Raw genomic sequence first — 21,886 nt, 5'->3', positions numbered from 1 at the left:
GTATTCTTTTTAATGGCTGAGTAATACTCCATTGTGTATATGTACCACAGCTTTCTTATCCATTTGTCTGCTGATGGACATCCAGGTTGCTTCCATGTCCTGGCTATTAAAAACAGTGCTGCGATGAACATTGGGGTACACGTGTCTCTTTCGATTCTGGTTTCCTCCATGTGTATGCCCAGCAGTGGGATTGCTGGGTCATATAGCAGTTCTATTTCCAGTTTTTTAAGGAATCTCCACACTATTCTCCATAGTGGCTGTACTAGTTTGCATTCCCACCAACAGTGTAAGAAGGTTCCCTTTTGTCCACACCTTCTCCAGCATTTATTGCTTGTAGACTTTTGGATAGCAGCCATTCTGACTGGTGTGAAATGGTACCTCATTGTGGTGTTGATTTGCATTTCTCTGATAATGAGTGATGTTGAGCATCTTTTCATGTGTTTTTTAGCCATCTGTATGTATTCTTTGGAGAAATATCTGTTTAGTTCTTTGGCCCATTTTTTGATTGGCTTATTTATTTTTCTGGAGTTGAGTTGCAGGAGTTGCTTGTATATTTTTTAGATTAATTTCTTGTCATTGCTTCATTTGCTATTATTTTCTCCCATTATGAAGGCTGTCTTTTCACATTGCTTATAGTTTCCTTTGTTGTGCAGAAGCTTTTAATTTTAATTAGGTCCCATTTGGTTATTTTTGCATTTATTTCCAGTATTCTGGGAGATGGGTCATAGAGGATCCTACTGTGATTTATGTTGGAGAGTGTTTTGCCTATGTTCTCCTCTAAGAGTTTTATAGTTTCTGGTCTTAAGTTTAGATCTTTAATTCATTTTGAGTTTATTTTCATGTATGGTGTTAGAAAGTGTTCTAGTTTCATTCTTTTACAAGTGCTTGACCAGTTTTCCCAGCACCACTTGTTAAAGAGATTGTCTTTTCTCCACTGTATATTCTTGCCTCCTTTGTCAAAGATAAGGTGTCCATAGGTGTGTGGATTTATCTCTGGGCTTTCTATTTTGTTCCATGGATCTATATTTCTGTCTTTGTGCCAGTACCATACTGTCTTGATAACTGTGGCTTTGTAGTAGAGCCTGAAGTCAGGCAGGTTGATTCCTCCAGTTCCATTCTTCTTTCTCAAGATTGCTTTGGCTATTCAAGGTTTTTTGTATTTCCATACAAATTATGAAATTATTTGTTCTAGCTCTGTGAAAAGTACCGTTGGTAGCTTGATAGGGATGGCATTGAATATGTAGTTAGCTTTGGGTAGTACACTCATTTTCACTATATTGATTCTTCTGATCCATGAACATGGTATAATTCTCCATCTATTAGTGTCCTCTTTGATTTATTTCTACAGTGTTTTATAGTTTTCTATATATATACAGGTCTTTAGTTTCTTTAAGTAGATATATTCCTTAGAAGTTTATTCTTTTTGTTGCAATGGTGAATGGGATTGTTTCCTTAATTTCTCTTTCTATTTTCTCATTATTAGTGTTTAGGAATGCAAGGGATTTCTGTATGTTGATTTTATATCCTGCAACTTTACTATATTCATTGATTAGCTTTAGTAATTTTCTGGTGGAGTCTTTAGGGTTTTCTATGTAGAGGATCATGTCATATGCAAACAGTGAGAGTTTTACTTCTTTTCCAATCTGGATTCCTTTTATTTCTTTTTCTGCTTTGATTGCTGTGGCCAAAACTTCCAAAACTATGTTGAATAGTAGTGGTGAAAGTGGGCACCCTTGTCCTGTTCCTGACTTTAGGGGAAATGCTTTCAATTTTTCACCATTGAGGATAATGTTTGCTGTGGGTTTGTCATATATAGCTTTTAGTACTTTGAGGTATGTTGCTTCTATGCCTGCTTTCTGGAGAGTTTTTACCATAAATGGATGTTGAATTTTGTCAAAGGCTTTCTCTGCATCTATTGAGATAATCATATGGTTTTTATCTTTCAATTTGTTAATGTGGTGTATCACACTGATTGATTTGCGAATACTGAGGAATCCTTGCATCCCTGGGATAAAGCCCACTTGGTCATGGTGTATGATCTTTTTAATGTGTTGTTGGATTCTGTTTGCTAGAATTTTGTTATGGATTTTTGCGTCTATGTTCATCAGTGATATTGGCCTGTAGTGTTCTTTTTTTTTGTGGCATCTTTGTCTGGTTTTGGTATTAGGGTGATGGTGGCCTCACAGAATGAGTTTGGAAGTTTACCTTCCTCTGTAATTTTCTGAAAGAGTTTGCGTAGTATAGGTGTTAGCTCTTCTCTAAATTTTTCATAGTATTCAGCTGTGAAGCTGTCTGGTCCTGGGCTTTTATTTGCTGCAAGATTTCTGATCACAGTTTCAATTTTCATGCTTGTGATGGGTCTGTTAAAATTTTCTATTTCTTCCTGGTTCAGTTTTGAAAAGTTATACTTTCCTAAGAATTTGTCCATTTCTTCCAAGTTGTCCATTTTATTGGCATATAATTGCTGATAGTAGTCTCTTATGATCCTTTGTATTTCTGTGTTGTCTGTTATGATCTCTCCACTTTCATTTCTATTTTTATTGATTTGATTTTTCTCCCTTTGTTTCTCGATGAGTCTGTCTAATGGTTTGTCAATTTTATTTATCCTCTCAAAGAACCAGCCTTTGGCTTTGTTGATTTTTGATATGGTCTCTTTTGTTTCTTTTGCATTTATTTCTGCCTTAATTTTTAAGATTTCTTTCCTTCTACTAACCCTAGGGTTCTTCATTTCTTCCTTTTCTAGTTGCTTTAGGTGTGGAGCTAGGTTATTTATTTGACTTTTTTCTTGTTTCTTGACGTATGCCTGTATTGCTATGAACCTTCCCCTTAGCACTGCTTTTACAGTGTCCCACAGGTTTTGGGTTGTTGTGTTTTCATTTTCATTAGTTTCTATGCATATTTTGATTTCTTTTTGGATTTCTTCTGTGATTTGTTGGTTATTCAGCAGCGTGTTATTTAGCTTCCATATGTTGGGATTTTAAATAGTTTTTCTCCTGTTATTGAGATCTAATCTTACTGCATTGTGGTCAGAAAAGAAGCTTGGAATGATTTTTTTTTTTTTTTGAATTTACCAAGGCTAGATTTATGGCGTAGGATGTGATCTATCCTGGTGAAGGTTTCGTGTGTGCTTGAGAAAAAGGTGAAAATCATTGTTTTGTGGTGAAATATCCTATAGATATCAACTAGGTCTAACTGGTCTATTGTATCATTTAAAGTTTGTGTTTCCTTGGTAATTTTCAGTTTAGTTGATCTATCCATAGGTGTGAGTGGGGTATTAAAGTCTCCCACTATTATTGTGTTATTGTTAATTTCCCCTTTCATACTTGTTAGCATTTGTCTTACATATTGCGGTGCTCCTATGTTAGGTGCATATATATTTATAATTGTTATATCTTCTTCTTGGATTGATTCTTTGATCATTATGTAGTGTCTTTCTTTGCCTTTTTTTTTAAGCCTTTAAGCCTTGTCTTAAAGTCTATTTTTTTCTGATATGAGTATTACTACTCCTGCTTTCTTTTGGTCTCTATTTGCATGGAAAATCTTTTTCCAGCCCTTCACTTTCAGTCTGTATGTGTCCCTTGTTTTGAGGTGGGTCTCTTGTAGACAACATATATAGGGGTCTTGTTTTTATATCCATTAGCCAATCTTTGTCTTTTGGTTGGGGCATTCAACCCATTTACGTTTAGGTAATTATTGATAAGTATGATCCCATTGTCATTTACTTTATTGTTTTGGGTTCGAGTTTATACCCCCTTTTTGTGTTTCCTGTCTAGAGAAGATCCTTTAGCATTTGTTGGAGAGCTGGTTGGGTGGTGCTGGATTCTCTTGGCTTTTGCTTGTCTGTAAAGCTTTTGATTTCTCCTTCATATTTAAATGAGATCCTTGCTGGGTATAGTAGTCTGGGCCGTAGGATATTTTCTTTCATCACTTTAAGTATGTCTTTCCATTCCTTCCTGGCATGAAGAGTTTCTATGGAAAGATCAGCTGTTATCCTTATGGGAATCCCCTTGTGTGTTATTTGTTGTTTTACCCTTGCTGCTTTTAATATTTGCTCTTTGTGTTTGTTATTTGTTAATTTGATTAATATGTGTCTTGGGGTGTTTTGCCTTGGGTTTATCCTGTTTGGGACTCTCTGGGTTTCTTGGACTTGGATGATTATTTCTTTCCCCATTTTAAGGACGTTTTCAACTATTATCTTCTCAAGTATTTTCTCGTGGTCTTTCTTTTTGTTTTCTTCTGGGACTCCTATGATTCGAATGTTGGGTCGTTTAACATTGTCCTGGATGTCTCTGAGATTGTCCTCATTTCTTTTAATTCATTTTTCTTTTTTCCTCTCTGTTTCATTTATTTCTACCATTCTATCTTCTACCTCACTGATCCTATCTTCTGCCTCCGTTATTCTACTATTTCTTCTCTCCAGAGTGTTTTTGATCTCATTTATTGCATTATTCATTATATTTTGACTCTTTGTTATTTCTTCTAGGTCCTTGTTAAACCTTTCTTGCATGTTCTCAATTCTTGTTTCCAGGCTATTTATCTGTGATTCCATTTTGTTTTCAAGATTTTGGATCATTTTCACTATCATTATTTGAAATTCTTTATCAGGTAGATTCCCTATTTCTTCCTCTTCTGTTTGGTTTGGTGGGCATTTATCCTGTTCCTTTACCTGCTGGGTATTCCTCTGTCTCTTCATCTGGTTTATATTGCTGAGTTTGGGATGGCCTTTCTGTATTCTGGCAGTTTGTGGAGTTCTCTTTATTGTGGAGTTTCCTCACTGTGGGTGGGGTTGTACAGGTGGCTTGTCAAGGTTTCCTGGTTAGGGAAGCTTGTGTTGGTGTTCTGGTAAGTGGAGCTGGATTTTTTCTCTCTGGAGTGTAATGAAGTGTCCAGTAATGAGTTATGGGATGTCAGTGGGTTTGGAGTGACTTTTGGCAGCCTGTATATTAAAGCTCAGGGTTGTGTTACTGTGTTGCTGGAGAATTTGCATGGTATGTCTTGCTCTGGAATTTGTTGGCCCTTGGGTGCTGCTTGGTTTCAGTGTAGGTATGGAGGCTTTTGATGAGCTCCTGTCGATTAATGTTCCCTGGAGTCAAGAGTTCTCTGGTGTTCTCAGGATTTGGACTTAAGCCTTCTGCTCTTGGTTTTCAGTCTTATTTTTACAGTAGCCTCAAGACTTCTCCATCTATACAGCACTGTTGGTAAACATCTAGGTTAAAGATGAAAAGTTTCTCCACAGTGAGGGACACCCAGTGATGTTCACAGAGTTACATGGAAAAGAGGGAAGAGGGAGATAGAGGTGACCCGAATGAGATGAAGTGGAATCAAAAGAGGAGAGAGCAAGCTAGCCAGTAATCACTTCCTTATGTGTGCTCCACAGTCTGGACCACTCAGAGATGTTCAAAGAGTTATACAGAAAAGAGAAGAGGAAGGAAGGAGACAGAGGTGGCCAGGAGGATAAAGGGGGGAATCAAAAGGAGCGAGACAGATCCAGCCAGTAATCATTTCCCTAAGTGTTCTCCACTGTCTGGAACACACAAAGAGATTCACAGAGTTGTGTAGAGAAGAGAAGGGGGAGGGAGGAGATAGAGGCGACCTGGTGGAGAAAAAGGAGAGTCCAAAGGGGGAGAGAACAGTCAAGCCAGTAATCTTGCTCCCAAGTAAAAATGGGTAAAGAAGATTATGTTCTTAAATGTTCAAAATTGATAACAAATACCAAAAAGCAAAGTTTAAAAATCTAGAGTATAGTTTAGATTTTCAAAAATACAATATTAAAGGAAAAAAAAGTACAGAAATTATCAAATGTATATATATATGAGGTTTGCTTTAAAAAATAGGGTCTCTCTTTTCTTTTTGCAAAGTAATAGTAGGTTATAAAAATGAACATTAAAGGAGTAATAGAGGACTTAAAAATAAAAAAAAATAATGATAGTAAATATTCAAGCTGGTTTTAGAAAAGGCAGAGGAATCAGAGATCAAATTGCCAACATCTGTTGGATCATCAAAAAAGCAAGAGAGTTCCAGAAAAACATCTTTATTGACTGTGCCAAAGCCTTTGACTGTGTGGATCACAATAAACTGTGGAAAATTCTGAAAGAGATGGGAATACCAGACCACCTGGCCTGCCTCTTGAGAAACCCGTATGCAGGTCAGGAAGCAACAGTTAGAACGGGACGTGGAACAACAGACTGGGTCCAAATAGGAAAAGAAGTACATCAGGGCTGTTTATTGTCACCCTGCTTATTTAACTTCTATGCAGAGTACATCATGAGAAACGCTGGACTGGAAGAAACACAAGCTGGAATCAAGATTGCTGGGAGAAATATCAATAAACTCAGATATGCAGATGACACCACCCTTATGGCAGAAAGTGAAGAGGAACTAAAAAGCCTCTTGATGAAAGTGAATGTGGAGAGTGAAAAAGTTGGCTTAAAGCTCAACATTCAGAGAACGAAGATCATAGCATCCGGTCCCATTACTTCATGGTAAATAGATGGGGAAAAAGTGGAAACAGTGTCAGACTTTATTTTTTTGGACTCCAAAATCACTACAGATGGTGACTGCAGCCATGAAATTAAAAGACGCTTACTCCTTGGAAGGAAAGTTATGACCTACCTAGATAGCATCTTGAAAAGCAGAGACATTACTTTGCCAACAAAGGTCCGTCTAGTCAAGGCTATGATTTTTCCAGTAGTCATGTATGGATGTGAGAGTTGGACTGTGAAGAAGGCTGAGCGCCGAAGAATTGATGCTTTTGAACTGTGGTGTTGGAGAAGACTCTTGAGAGTCCCTTGGACTGCAAGGAGATCCAACCAGTCCATTCTGAAGGAGATCAGCCCTGGGATTTCCTTGGAAGGAATGATGCTAAAGCTGAAACTCCAGTACTTTGGCCACCTCATGTGAAGAGTTGACTCATTGGAAAAGACTCTGATGCTGGGAGGGATTGCAGGCAGGAGGAGAAGGGAACGACAGAGGATGAGATGGCTGGATGGCATACTGACTCGATGGACGTGAGTCTGAGTGAACTCCAGGAGTTGGTGATGGATAGGGAGGCCTGGCGTACTGCAATTCATGGGGTCGCAAAGAGTCGGACACAAGTGAGCAACTTAACTGAACTGAGGACTTTCTCTGGTGTTGTTGCGGGCAGTGTGGTGTCAGTTAATTTTTGGATAGTTCCTTGATCTGGCTTATATTTCTCAAGATCTATAGGCCCCTTCCATTGTAGTCAGTACTATCTACAGGGTTTTAGTCTATTGCACCTGTCACTTCCAATGAGGTTCCCTCTGTTTTATCTTCTTCTGTTTGCTGGTCTCTTCAGTGTCTAGTTTCCACCCTTATACAAGAGTGCAGTGGTGGACACTTTTTTTAGGCTCACTTGTTCAGTCGTGCTGTGGGGAGGGAGGGACACTGCAAACAACACTGGTATGTGCTCTCAGTGTCTTGGCCACACTGGATTTGCCCCCACTCACAGCGTTTGTGCTTTCCCTGTCTACCCTGCTTAGGCTGTAGGTTGCTCTGCCAGGAACTGTCTGAGGCCAGCCCTGGGTTGTATGCACTTCCCAGTTCTAAGCCACTCAGGTTCAGGTACTCGGGTAGTCCTCAGAGGTGCAGACTCGGTTGGGCCTGTGTTTTGTGCCCTTCTAAAGTCTGAGCAGCTCAGGTGACGAGGTGTTTGGGGAGTGTGGTTGCTGTGACTTATCGCCTCCCCTGTCCCTGCCACTCGGTTGTCTGTGTGTACAACTGGTGCACCTTCTCAGGCAGATGTTGACCATCCAGAATCCCAAGAAGTCTTAGTTAGCAATGAAGCCTGCTTGCAGTTTGGTAGATAGTGCCTCTCTGGGGCCGCGATTGCCCCCTTCCAGCTCTGGCTGCCTGTCACTGGAGGGGGGTGGTCTGCAGCCAGCTAGCTCTGCTCAGTCCTTTGCTCTGTGAGCAGGCCTGGCAGTGCCTTAAGTTAGGGCTTTTCAAGGGGTAGCTATCCCACAGTCTGGTTTGCTAGCCCAAGTTAGTTCACTCAGATTGCCCATGGGGCATTCAGGCTCGGTCCTTACTCTAAGCAATGCAGCCTGCTCCTCACTGCCCAGCTCCCACTTACTAGTGGTGGATGCAGGTGTCTGTGCTGCTTCTTCTATGGGGGAGTTACTGTTGGGCACGTAATCTGTGAGTTTTAATTATTTATTCATTTTTCCTCCCAGTTATGTTGCCCTCTGTGATTCCAAGGCTTGCCACAGACTCAGCAGTGAGAGTGTTTCCTGGTGTTTGGAAACTTCTCTCTTTTTAGGACTCTCTTCCTGGGACAAAGCTCCATCCCTACCTCTTTTGTCTCTCTTTTTGTCTTTTATGTTTTTTTCTACCTCCTTTTGAAGACACTGGGCTGCTTTTCTGAGTGCCTGATGTCCTCTGCCGGCATTCAGAAGTTGTTTTGTGAAATTTACTCAGCGTTCAAATGTTCTTTTAATGAATTTGTGGGGGAGAAAGTGATCTCCCCATCATATTCCTCTGCCATTTTAGGACCGCCCTACTTATAGGGTATTGATTAACCTTGGGAAGAGGTTTTGTTGGACCTATCTGAATCTTAATGGAAGGTATGCCATGAATCTTATTAATAATAGTTGGAGATTTTTCCCATAAATGGAATGGTAGCTCATTCAATATGGATAAATAGTGTTTCCAGAATCAGTTCTAGTATCATCAGAGATGAAACACACGTAATACATCAAAAAACCTTTTATCTGTTTGGTTGCTTTGAGGATTATCATCAAATTTTAGAATTATTTCTCCTTTCAGGAGAAGGAAATTCTGGCATGCTATTCTCTAGGAAATCTTGGATAGAGTTACAAGAGAAATCATGGATAGAGGTGAGTCAGAAGCTGCTTTATGTTAGTGGGGGTGAACACTGAAAATACGGCTCCAGTTTCAGTTAGGAATGGAATAAAATTATCCACAAACTGGAGAAATGTTTCTCCAAGTTGATGAGAAGGGAAGATTGAAAAGAGCTCCTGTAGTGACTCAGTGCTCCATCATTGAGAGTTAGAAGGATGTTGGAAAGCTGATGAGAGGCTGAAAAGTGAAAGTGTTAGTCTCTCAGTCGTGTCTGACTCTTTGCACCCCATGGACTGTAACCTGTCAGGCTCCTCTATCCATGAAATTCTCCAGGCAAGGATACTGGAGTGGGTAGCCATTCTCTTCTCCAGGGAATCTTCCAGACCCAGGGATTGAACCTGTGCCTCCCTCATAGTGGGCAGATTCTTTACCCTCTGAGCCACCTGGGAACCCTGTTAGAGGCTGAAGGTGCCTAAAACACTTACATTTTTAGCAATCTATTTTCAATGTCTTGGCTCTTTGCAATAATAGCAGAAACTAAAAAGGATTTTGGTTTATTTTGGATTCTTTGATGGATTTGAGGAGTAAGAAGTTTGGCTGTCTTCCTTTACCCTACTTATCTAGAGTATGATAGAGCTGGTTTGCAAGATTAACAAAATCTGGAGTGGAAATAGTTTCCCATTCTATCCTGGTCTTTTTATACTAGATAGGAAAGATCCCATTTTAGCATATCAATAAACAGAGTTAAAACTTACCTGGATTGAAACAGCATCTGAAGGAAGACCAGACTTCTCTTTAAAAATAATCTGAAGTCAATTGTAATAGTCACAAACAGATTTTTGTGTTCAAATCTGGAAATTTATTCCAAACAATAGGCTTTTGAGAAGCTCTAGTTATGGCCCAATAAAATTGCCAAGTGATTGCCCAATTCTGGTCTCCAATTGTAATTCTAGAGACCTTTCAGGATTTTCACAGTTTCTGGTTTTCATCTGATACTGGGCCTGCCTTTCCCTGACAAGCATATGAACTAGCAGATGTAAGTCAGAGAAACCAGGCTGATAAATTTGAGTGACTATATTAAATTCCTGAGCAAATCTGTGAGGATCCCTGGTTACTTGAGAGCATCTTTGCATTTCAGTTTTAGCTCATGGAATATAAGAAATTAAGGATTTAGCTTCTGTATCTTCAGGAGGCTTAAGTTTAAAGGGACAAGTTATGATTGGTTCAGATAAAAAGTGTGTGTGTGTAGCGGGGGGAGAGTTTCAGGAAAAAAGGAAAATTTGGCGAGAGAATTAGCATGAGGGAACTAAGAGCATAGAGGAAGTGTAGGTGATATAGAAAGAAAGAAGGGTTAGGGTTAGAAGCTGCGGAAGAGGAGGTGGGGCATGATACAAAGGAGCTGGGGAAGAGGAGCATGAAGCTTTGGAAGCCATCTTACCTTTCTTTAACCATTTGTTTGCCTCAATTAATCTTAAAATCCTATTTTCTGAGGCCATTTTTGGCTCCTGATAATGTTTGGGAGCCTCAAAATACCATTGAAATATGCATTCTATTCAATTGTGGAAACTTTAGAGCTATGGTTGTCCAATTCAATTCAATTTCAAGGAAAGTAAGTTTGGGGATTTTACAAGCTCCCCATAATGTTCTTTCATGTTCTAAATTTCCTTTGGTTAGGTCTGTCCATTTAGTTATAAATGTGCATGAGAAAGGACTGTGGTTTTAAACATAAAATCAGCCAGGGTCCCTGTAAAAGGGGATGTCCTCAAAATATTTAGATAACTGGGGTCTCATTTCTCACAAGTTTTTATTTTTTTGTAGGGTAAAAGAATAATATTCAACAGCCTGAAAAGCTCAAGCAACTTCAACACCTTGGAACTCAAACAGCTAAAAGAGCTCAAACCGCTTAAACAGCTCAAACAGCATGCAGGCCTAATAATCAGCTTGTTCTAAGGGAACAGTCTAGCCCCTAAGGAGCGAGATCAAAGGTTACACAGCAGAGCTGAAATGGAATAATCCAATTTTGGAAGTCACGCTGAAGGCTTAAGAGAGTGCAATTCCAATAGAACAGTTTCTATTCAAAACGGAATGAGCTAAAGGCTAACCAGTTCCAGGAGGAACATCCTCTGTTCCAAAGTGAATCAGGTCAAAAGCTAGCATAGTTGCACTTGAAATAACCTTTTTAAAAAACCAGTATTTTTATTGAAGAATAGTGGATTTACAATGTGTTAGTTTCTTCTATACAGCAAAATCATTCAGTTATACATATACATATATTTAGATACATTCTTTTAAAATATTCTTTTCCATTTGGATTTATCATAGGATATTGAATATAGTTCTCTGTGTTATAGAGTAGGACCTTGTTGCTTATCCATTCTATATATAAAAGTTTACATCTACTAACCCCAACCTCCCATTCCAAACACCCTCTACAAACACCCTCACCCTTAGCAACCACCAGTGGAAGAGCCTGATTTCAAAACAGAAAAAAAGGAAAGAAAAGAAAAATCAGGTTGAAGTGACAAATGAGTACTCATAGAACAAGTCCTTAACCAGAAAAGATGAAATCTTTAAATAGATCCTAACTAAAACTTGGAGAGCTTCAAAATGAAAACACACACACACACACACACACACACACACACACACACACACAAATGGCAAAAGCTTGGATCTAGGATAAAGACATCCTTGCTGCTAAGTCGCTTCAGTCGTGTCTGACTCTGTGTGACCCCATAGACGGCAGCCCACCAGGCTCCCCCATCCCTGGGATTCTCCAGGCAAGAACACTGGAGTGGGTTGCCATTTCCTTTTCCAATGCATGAAAGTAAAAAGTGAAAGTGAAGTTGCTCAGTTGTGTCTGACTCTTCGTGACCCCATGGACTGCAGCCTACCAGGCTATTCCATCCATGGGATTTCCAGGCAAGAGTACTGGAGTGGGGTGCCATTGCCTTCTCCGAAGACATCCTTAGACCCCAGGGTAAAGGAGAGAGAAGCAATGAGCAACAATGGGCTCAATGTTGGTAATGCATCTATTTGCTCACCAGCCTGAGCCATTGGGAGTCTTTTCTGCATCCCTGTATGGGCCACCAAAATGTTGACATAAAACAATTACACTGACAGTTATTTCTACAGCAAAAATGGTTTTATTGGGGATCAGCAAAGAATTGTGATGCAATGTCTGTAATCATGGTGATCTACATGAAACTTTCTTCAACAAGGAGACAACTCTTTTAAAGAGGGAAAAGGGAAGTTAGGAAGGCTATAGTAAACACAGAGTTCACTGGAGAAATTAAGAGTTCAAAATATAGTGGCTTTTCATTGGTTGAGTTGTGAGTCTCTCATTGGCAAAGATGGTTGGATGGCATCACTGACTCAATGGACATGAGTCTGAGCAAACTCAAGGAGATAGTGAAGGACAGGGAAGCCTGGTGTGGTGCAGTCCATGAGGTCACAGAGTCGGACACGACTTAACCACTGAACAACAACAACATTGGCAATTAAGAGTTAAAAATATAGTGGTTTTACATTGGCTGAATTGTGAGTCTCTCATTGGCTGAGCTCTTGCCAGGAAAGAAGAGAAAGTGTTTCTTCTTATTATTGGGCTCTGTTATGGTCCTAGTGTGTGAGAGTGTCCCTTTTTGGCCTCTCAACTCTATTTTAATTGAGGTTTCTGTTAATTTTCACTTTTTATTCCCAATATCCCAAAGAGAGAACAGCAACTGGTGGTGCTATTTGACCTCTAGCCCAGAGATCTTAGTCTTCTGTAATGCAGTTATTAATTATAAATGATGAGGGAGAATAAACAAAGAGCACTTATTCACAGTGTGAACTTTATAGCAGTCTCTAAAGCCATTTTTGTTTGTTTGTTTGTTTGTTTTATAGGTGAGGAAAAAGAAGCTCTGAAATAACACATTTATGGTAGTAAAATAGTGTGTGGAGTTGACCAAATCTAGGCTCTTTGTGTGCTCCTCTCCGTTATGTACCTAGCTCTGTCCCTACCAGACTAATCTCTTTAAGGGGACAAACCCTGTTCTGTTTTCTCAGTGTTTCTGGGGATGATTTCCCCGTGAATTGGGTGGGGGAACAACTGATTCCATGATTTATTTGGTCATTTTAGAGCGTTTCATCCTAAAGTGGGTGTTGCCATTTGCTTTTTCTTTTTATAATCACAGAGGCTAGTGAAGCTGGGGGCAGTGACAACATGGCAGTAGGGAGGTTGATTAACTGAGTTCCAAGTTTTAAACGTACATTTGTTATCCTCGATTTTCAAAAGCTGCTCTGTAAGTGTAGTGTGTGACCTTAGAGATAATACTGACAGTGGCACAGGCGCGACTATTAACTGCTAGTATGCACAAAAGTCGCCTCAGCCTTCTTCTGAATGGAGCCCTCCCTCCAGGTGCCAACTACAGTCACTGGTTCTGAGGTTAGGAAACTCATCCAAGTCTTCTCCAAGAAAGCTTTAGTTAGCTGCTGCTACAGCCCCAGGCTTCATTGTGCGGGTGGCTGAGCAGCCCCATCTTGCTCTTTTCCTTCAGTCCTTACTAAGGAAACCCACCTCAAAACCAGCAAAATTACTCCCATTGCTGCCAAGGACTAGGGAGCTGGAGCCTTTGAGCCTAAACTCAGCCCTGCCCACACTGAACCCCTCTATGTCCTTACCTTCCCTGTTGAACCCTGCATCCGTGCTGCTCCCCTGTTCCAGTCTTGTTGCTGACACTGAATCCCGCCATGTTGTCATTCCTGACCGTGGTCCTGGAGCCTGCTATCATCAGCCTTTTGGTCCCTATAGCTAGCTGTCTTTTCCACCTCTGTCACTTTCCCAGAGAAGACAGTATTCAAACATCTGAAAAGGGAACTCCTCAAATCCACAGAAAGAATCCAGCTTTGGTAGAACATCCTATTAGGTAATTTTGATGTCGTTTGAAAAAGATCCCATATTTAGATTGACTTCACAATGCTACCCTACCATTTTGTCCTCTTGCTTTCTTAGCAAGATGTGTCTCTGCTACTGAAGTAATTTTCACTTTTAAATAACTTATAAGTGCTCTACAAAGCAAGCTATACGCTTGATTCAGTATCAGTAAAAAAAAAAAAAAAAAAGCTAGGCAAGAATTATATCATTTCAAGAAAATACGAATTTCTATTTCAAAGAATTTCCTGAAATTGGTGACCTGCAGGTGAAATCTTTTCCAGAAAAAGATTCCAAAAGTGACACAAGAGTTGGGGAAAATTGATTACTAGCATCCTTCAAACTGACCCTCTCTCCAACCCTCTCTCCAATTTTGAAGCATATTTAGCAGAAAGGATAACAGTTAAAAGATAGTTTGCCTACTGATACAGAAGAACTGTGAGTTCTTGAAGAATTAGAGAAAGGGAGATTTGATACATATGTTTGATAGAAATCCTCACACTGTGTTTAAAGATGAAGAGGATGAAATGTCTTCAAAGAAGAACAGCAGAGGAAAGATGCATGTAGACATTACCAAAAATAACCAACTTTCTTATTCAGATAGCTCTCAAATTGAGGCCAGAAATGCAGGGTGCAGGATCAAGGGATTATGACATAAATAAATTAATATAATCCTGTGCCATCCATGTATTTTTATCATTCTGCTTAGCCTGAAAGTTTGGGTTCAAATAAATACAGAAAAAAAAAAACACACCCCACAAACTCAGTAAAGGCAATGGCAAGCAAACAAAAGGGAAATAATATCTGTATTAACTATATGCCAGATATGATAAATACCAAAGCACCTACTGACATTAACAAAGTTTTCATTTATGTGGTGAATGGTGAATATCACCTTGCTTTCCCAGAACTGACTTTGAAGTCTCCCAAAGGAGAGAATGGTTATAGCAGTGCAAGCATTGCAGCTGGCATCAGTGAAAAAGGATGACCTCTGGAAAGCAGTAACCATGAAGGTCACTTTAAGTATCATGATAGTGGTGAAGAGGAAAAGCAGGAGCAAGATAGTCTTTCAAAGGAAGATCTGCCTTCATTTGAATCATCTAAGATAACTGAAGAAGTGAAGTGTCATGCCAGCCACTGCTTTTTCCAAGTAGAGCAGAAAGAAGATTCAGAAAAAATGGAAGAGAATGTTTCAAAGCCTAAAGATGCCAATTTACAGGAGAAAATCAAATTCAGTTATGCAAATGAAACTGCATTGTCTGGAAAAATTAAGAAGTAGACATATTAAAATTATTTGAAATAGAGTTTGTGATAAAATGATTCTTGTTAATTTCACAACAGGCTGTTTTGCTTATGTGTTAATTTTGGAAAAAAAAGAAAATCAAATGCTGAATATTTATAGCCAGAATATTTTAATTCCAAGGTATTCTGTTAACTTCGCCTAATGATACAGAGGAGAAGGCAATGGCAACGCACTCCAGTACTCTTGCCTGGAAAATCCCATGGATGGAGGAGCCTGGTAGGCTGCAGTCCATGGGGTCGAGAAGAGTTGGACACAACTGAGCAACTTCACTTTCACTTTTCACTTTCATGCATTGGAGAAGGAAATGGCAACCCATTCCAGTATTCTTGCCTGGAGAATCCCAGGGATGGAGGAGCCTGGTAAACTGCCGTCTATGTGGTCACACAGAGTTGGACATGACTGAAGACTGAAGTGACTTAGCAGCAGCAGCAACAACAATGATACAGAAGTAGCATTTGCAATTATTTTTTCAAAGAAAATTGTTTGAATGTTGTTTGCAACTCTATCTTAATATAGTTTTATATGAGATATAATAGACCATCACAAAAATGTAAAGGTTTCAACTGATCTACAACTCTTGAATTTATTGCTTTTATGTTTTACAGGCATTTTTGTATTCCCATTATTGAAAGTTTTGTACCTAAATACATACTTAAAATGTAATATATTTTCTTCTGGATATTTAACAATATATTAATATAAAAGGCAAAAAGAAATGCTTAAATCTGATAAAGGAAGCTATTTTTATGGAAATGGTATTAAAATGAGTTTTGAAATTAGAAAAACAAATGCTGAAGTGTTTATTATTGTTTTTATTTTAAGTAAACACAACTTATACCTCTTAGTTCCTAATAGCCCACACAGCAAACACCTAAGTAATAGAGGAAAGGCCTCTTGCCCACCTTTCTTGCAACTCTTGGCCCTAATATAGCTAAGCTGTGCTGAACGTCCTACCATTCCCCCAAATACTGCATTTTCTTTGCTTATACTGTTGCTTCTGTAATTTTTTTTGTAATGTCTTTTCTCTAGTTTATATGCCCATAAAATCCTTGTTTATTCTTAAAAACTAGCTCAAAAGCTATTTTTTTAAAAATGCCTTTCCTAGGAAAATATATCTCCCCATTTCCATGGCAACCTTGTACATCTATTTCATCATATTTATATTACAAATATCTGTTTATATGTCTGTCTCCCACTAAACTCAGAATCTCAGATGGACCTTGACACCCATCCACAATAAAGGTTTGACAACTGAAAGCAGAGTTTTGTCATCAAAAGGCTTGGGGTTAATACAAGCTCAATTCAAGGACTTTCAATATCCAAACTAAAAAAGTATCTGCTTGGAATTATTTTTCAGTACTGAAGGTGGATGGCAATAGAACAAGGCTGAGAAGTCCAGGATCAAAAGGAGGAAAAAGGCCCTAAAGGGTAAAATGGTTCACTGAAAAAAGGAGATGTATCTGATGAATGGTAGAAGGGGGACATTTGAATCTTCAGGCTTCAAACATCAAACCCAGTTCTCTTTATGCTTATATATCTTCACATGGTATTTGAGACTTAAAGGTCTGGCTCCATCTTGAATTTGATGTTTTATACTCCACAATTTGCTTTCACGTGTTTGAATACTCTCCAGGAAACAGAATTCCTTTTCTCATTTAATATGTTCTTCTCTCCTTAACCTCAATGCTGTTTCTCCTAAGATTTCCTTGTGCTCAAAATGCAGAAAAACTGCCACTGCCCTTACGCAACTTTCTAAGCTTTTGCCTCCTCCTCTGTATCCACCCCTCACTTTTTTTTAATACCATTCTTGCAGCAGTAGTTAAATACAGGCTTGGCACCTACCAGGCAGAGTGGGCTTAGGGATTAATGAGGGCCAATCAGTGCATAGGTAGCCACAGTAAGGATGGCAGTGTTCCAGAAAGGGAGCAGTGGTTGTTCAAAGGTCAAAGAGGGAAGTCATAACATCTGGATGGCTCATGCACTGTTGAATACTCTCTCTTCTAGCAGAGGCTAAGGCACGAGTCTCCTCCTGAAAGCGGCGGTGTCCCTCCTCAGTAAGCCTCCAGAGGCCAGGCCTTGGCCTTGCACTGGCCCCATCCTGAAGGCTGACTGGCGCCTTCTCAAAGCTGTCCAGGAAGCAGAGGTTGTGGCGGATGGTATTCTTCCATCCATATGGAGCTGTCCAGAAAAAGGGGAAATGCTGTTGGGTGAAACTGTAGATCTCTTGCACATTGAGGCCACAGGGAGGGCTGTTTCTAAGTGCCAGAGCAATTAGGTGACTGTAATTGAGGGGGGGACGAGGCCAGGACTTCCTCTCCTGGCTGTTGCCTTGCCATAGGTTCTGGCTCTGGAAGCACTCCCCTTTGTTTGGGGACTGGAGGGCCACAGAGGAGTTGCTATCTTTTTCCTTGGTCTCATCTTCTGTAAGCTCCCTGTCACTGGAAAAAGAGGTGATCTGCTTCTGTAGGGGAGATTGCTTGCTGGAGGAAGATGGCAGGGACTGCATCACTGTGGCCTCTGAGCAGTTAGGTACTTCATCTTTTGCGAGTAGCTGAGGAGAAAGAAGTATGTGTGCCAGATCCTTTTTCTTACTGGGCTCTGGGGTCTCCTGGCTGCCAAGGGAGCATGCGATGTTGGGATTCACCCACATCCACAGATTGGGTTCAGAGTTAGGACGATCTTTTCCAGGACTGGATCCCCTCTCTTGAGGTACTTTTGGAGTCTCCATTACTTGAAGTCTGTATTTGGCAAGGTTCTGCTCAGCTAAGGGGCACTGGTCTGTGGTGCAAGGAAGGAAGAGCTCATTTCCCATGTCCCAGTCCAGCAGCCCTGGGATCTGGCCATGGAAACTGTACCAGAACTCAGGATTTTTTAGTTTTAAGTCCATCTTTAGTGGAGAGGTGGGTGGAGAGAGATTTCTAAAAGAACAGAGATCTCTGAGGTACTTTTCAAAGCCCTCGTTGGGGCACCAGTTTTGATGCAGTTTATCTCATCTAGAGTTTATCAGAAGGTAGATATACTAGAAAGGGGGGCACCAATGCCTCACTGATTAATGGTTAGACTTGGAGAAACCATAATGTTCTGGAATGGAACTCGAAACAAACAAGTAACTAAGAAGAACTTTTTAGCAGGAAAAAAGTTGAAGGTAGAATTCCTGAGCTTTCACTGGAAGCACAGAGTCTCCATGTGAGGACCTATAAATTTTGAACTATGTGCAAACTAAGATGACTTGTATAACAGGTGCATGTCTGGCATATCTTTCAACTCTTGCTGAGTTCATTTAATGAAGGAACAAGCATATACATGTATCACATTATATTTTGAGTCATTCTTAAATGCTTTAAAAAATCATTTCATTTTTAAAGTGCCTTTTGTCAAGTGCTTTCACATAGATGATCTCAACTGATTCTCATGATGGTCCTGTAAGATAACACAGTGGGTATTATTAATCTCATGTTACAGATAAGGGAACTGAGATCTACGTAATAATTAAGACTACATATCTAAGTAGCAGAGCTAGGTCCACAGCTAAGGTCTTCTGATCCTTTCATTATGCCCACGGCCTCAATCATATTCAAAATAATGTATAAAAGAAGCAGCAATATATGTAACCTGAGTTTTTAGAGTAAGATGGAATCTATCAGAAGATAAATTGTTAGCCTCAAATCCATAACTAGAAATAAACTGTGCTATTTTAAATCTTATTCTGGGCAACAGCTCCCTTCCCTCAGGACACCTTCTCAAAAACTGAGTTCTAAACTGTACTCTGAGGACAGTACTCTCAAAGTTTAGCTATGAAATGCAAGTTTCTGAAAGCTCCAGAGTTCGACTTCCCAGTAAGTTCATCCTATGGGCATTCTTAGGAAAAACAAAATGGGAAGGTTTAATTTAACTGAGTCTTCACAAAATCCATCTCTAAAGTATGTGATTTCATTAAAATAATTGCAGAAAACTATACCTCAAAAATATCAAGCAAATGTCAACAGGAGCTCCTGAGGGGACAAACTAAACCCCTATAATTTCCTTCCCATTCTTGTCCTATTCTATCCCAAATCATCCTCTATACAGACAGCCAGAGTGATCTTTCTACTGTATAAATATAAAATTTAATAATAATAACATCAACTGTTAATACTTACTGAATGTTCTAAGCACTATATGTGATTTAACTCATTAATCCTCAAAACAACCCTATGAAATACATGCTTTTGTTATTATCCCTTCATAAAGCAAACAAGATAAATTAAAAAAAAAAAGAAAAGCTTAACTCAGATAGTAAACATCAGAGTTGAGTTTCAAATCCAGGCAGCCTGAGAGTGTTTTTACTCACTATACTATAATCTCTTCTGTTTCTCTACGTCAACACAAAATCCTATGACTTAATGCAGAAAAAAAGGCCATCCAGAATACTATTTCTGTTTACCTTTACAGGCTAATTTATTACGTCAGCTTCTTTGCTTCATAGTCACCTCCCAGAAACAATGAACTTCTGGGATTTTCATACCTCCCCCCTATTTGCTTCATAGTCACCTCCCAGAAACAATGAACTTCTGGGATTTTCATACCTCCCCCCTATCTTCTGTGTATGGTTCTTGGCTCTAGTTGCCACCTCTACTTGGAATGGTCTACTCTCAATTGGCTTGGCTTGATTGATCCCTACTCATCTTTTAAGATGCAAGGATATTCAGTTCAGTTCAGTTCAGTTGCTCAGTTGTGTCTGACTCTTTGCGACCCCTGGACTGAAGCATGCCAGGCTTCCCTATCCATCACCAATTCCTGGAGCTAGCTTAAACTCATGTCCATCGAGTCAGTGATGCCATCCAACCATTTCGTCCTCTGTCATCCCCTTCTCCTCCTGCTTTCAATCTTTACCAGCATCAGGGTCTTTTCCAATGAGTCAGTTCTTCGCATCAGGTGGCCAAAGTATTGACTTTCAGCATCAGTCCTTCCAATGAATATTTAGGACCAATTTCCTTTGCAATTGACTGGTTTGATCTCCTTGCAGTCCAAGGGACTTTCAAGACTCTTCTCCAACACCACAGTTCAAAAGCATCAATTCTTCACCACTCAGCTTTCTTTGTAGTCCAACGCTTATATCCATACATGACTACTGGAAAAACCATAGCTTTGACTAGATGGACCTTTGTTGGCAAAGTAATGTCTCTGCTTTTTAATATGCTGTCTAGGTTGGTCATAGGTTTTCTTCCAAGGAGCAAGCATCTTTTAATTTTATGGTTGCATTCACCATCTACAGTGATTTTGGAGTCCAAGAAAATAAAGTCTGTGACTGTTTCCATTGTTTCCCCATCTATTTGCCATGAAGTGATGGGACCAGATGCCATGATCTTAGTTTATTTTTGTTGCTGTTTTTTTTTTCTTTTTATGATCTTAGTTTTTTGAATGCTGAGTTTTAAGCCAGCTTTTTCACTCTTCTCTTTCACTTTCATCAAGAGGCTCTTTAGCTCTTTTTTGTTTTCTACCATAAGGGTAGAAACATAAGACCAGAAACTATAAAACTCCTAGAGGAGAACATAGGCAAAACACTCTCCGACATACATCACAGCAGGATCCTCTATGACCCACCTCCCAGAATATTGGAAATAAAAGCAAAAATAAACAAATGGGGCCTAATTAACCTTAAAAGCTTCTGCACAACAAAGGAAACTATTAGCAAGGTGAAAAGACAGCCTTCAGAATGGGAGAAAATAATAGCAAATGAAACAACCGACAAACAACTAATCTCAAAAATATACAAGCAACTCCTACAGCTCAACCCCAGAAAAATAAATGACCCAATAAAAAAATGGGCCAAAGAACTAAATAGACATTTCTCCAAAGAAGACATACAGATGGCTAACAAACACATGAAAAGATGCTCAACATCACTCATTATCAGAGAAATGCAAATCAAAACCACTATGAGGTACCATTTCACACCAGTCAGAATGGCTGCGATCCAAAAGTCTACAAGCAATAAATGCTGGAGAGGGTATGGAGAAAAGGGAACCCTCTTACACTGTTGGTGGGAATGCAAACTAGTACAGCCACTATGGAAAACAGTGTGGAGATTCCTTAAAAAACTGGAAATAGAACTGCCTTATGATCCAGCAATCCCAATGCTGGGCATACACACTGAGGAAACCAGAAGGGAAAGAGACACGTGTACCTCAATGTTCATCGCAGCACTGTTTATAATAGCCAGGACATGGAAGCAACCTAGATGTCCATCAGCAGATGAATGGCTAAGAAAGCTGTGGTACATATACACAATGGAGTATTACTCAGCCATTAAAAAGAATACATTTGAATCAGTTCTAATGAGGTGGATGAAACTGGAGCCTATTATACAGAGTGAAGTAAGCCAGAAGGAAAAACATAAATACAGTATACTAACGCATATATATGGAATTTAGAAAGATGGTAACAATAACCCGGTGTACGAGACAGCAAAAGAGACACTGACGTATAGAACAGTCTTATGGACTCTGTGGGAGAGGGAGAGGGTGGGAAGATTTGGGAGAATGGCATTGAAACATGTAAAATATAATGTAAGAAACGAGTTGCCAGTCCAGGTTCGATGCACGATACTGGATGCTTGGGGCTAGTGCACTGGGATGACCCAGAGGGATGGTATGGGGAGGGAGGAGGGAGGAGGGTTCAGAATGGGGAACACATGTATACCTGTGGTGGATTCATTTTGATATTTGGCAAAACTAATACAATTATGTAAAGTTTAAAAATAAAATAAAATTAGAAAAAAAAAAAAAAAGGTGGTGTCATCTGCGTATCTGAGGTTCTTGATATTTCTCCCTGCAGTCTTGATTCCAGCTTGTGCCTCATCCATACCAGCA

At 39.6% G+C, this 21,886-nt stretch overlaps 1 protein-coding gene across 1 annotated transcript; it reads right to left on the bottom strand.

Moving 5' to 3' along the window:
* Window positions 1–15,724: 15,724 nt before the first annotated feature.
* Window positions 15,725–18,371, bottom strand: FOXR2 (forkhead box R2). The gene has a single exon (XM_061408731.1). The coding sequence runs from the start codon at window positions 17,920–17,922 to the stop codon at window positions 16,972–16,974; it is 951 nt and encodes a 316-aa protein (XP_061264715.1). The 5' UTR covers window positions 17,923–18,371; the 3' UTR covers window positions 15,725–16,971.
* Window positions 18,372–21,886: the final 3,515 nt, after the last annotated feature.

Source organism: Bos javanicus, chromosome X (assembly GCF_032452875.1).
Source record: "Bos javanicus breed banteng chromosome X, ARS-OSU_banteng_1.0, whole genome shotgun sequence".
NCBI lineage: Eukaryota > Metazoa > Chordata > Mammalia > Artiodactyla > Bovidae > Bos > Bos javanicus.
The sequence above is the reverse complement of the archived record's forward strand: the minus strand, read 5'-3'. Positions and strand labels throughout refer to the sequence as shown.

Excerpts from the sequence above, each read along its gene's own strand:
- FOXR2 (XM_061408731.1), bottom strand. The coding sequence starts at position 17,922 with ATGGACTTAAAACTAAAAAATCCTGAGTTCTGGTACAGTTTCCATGGC.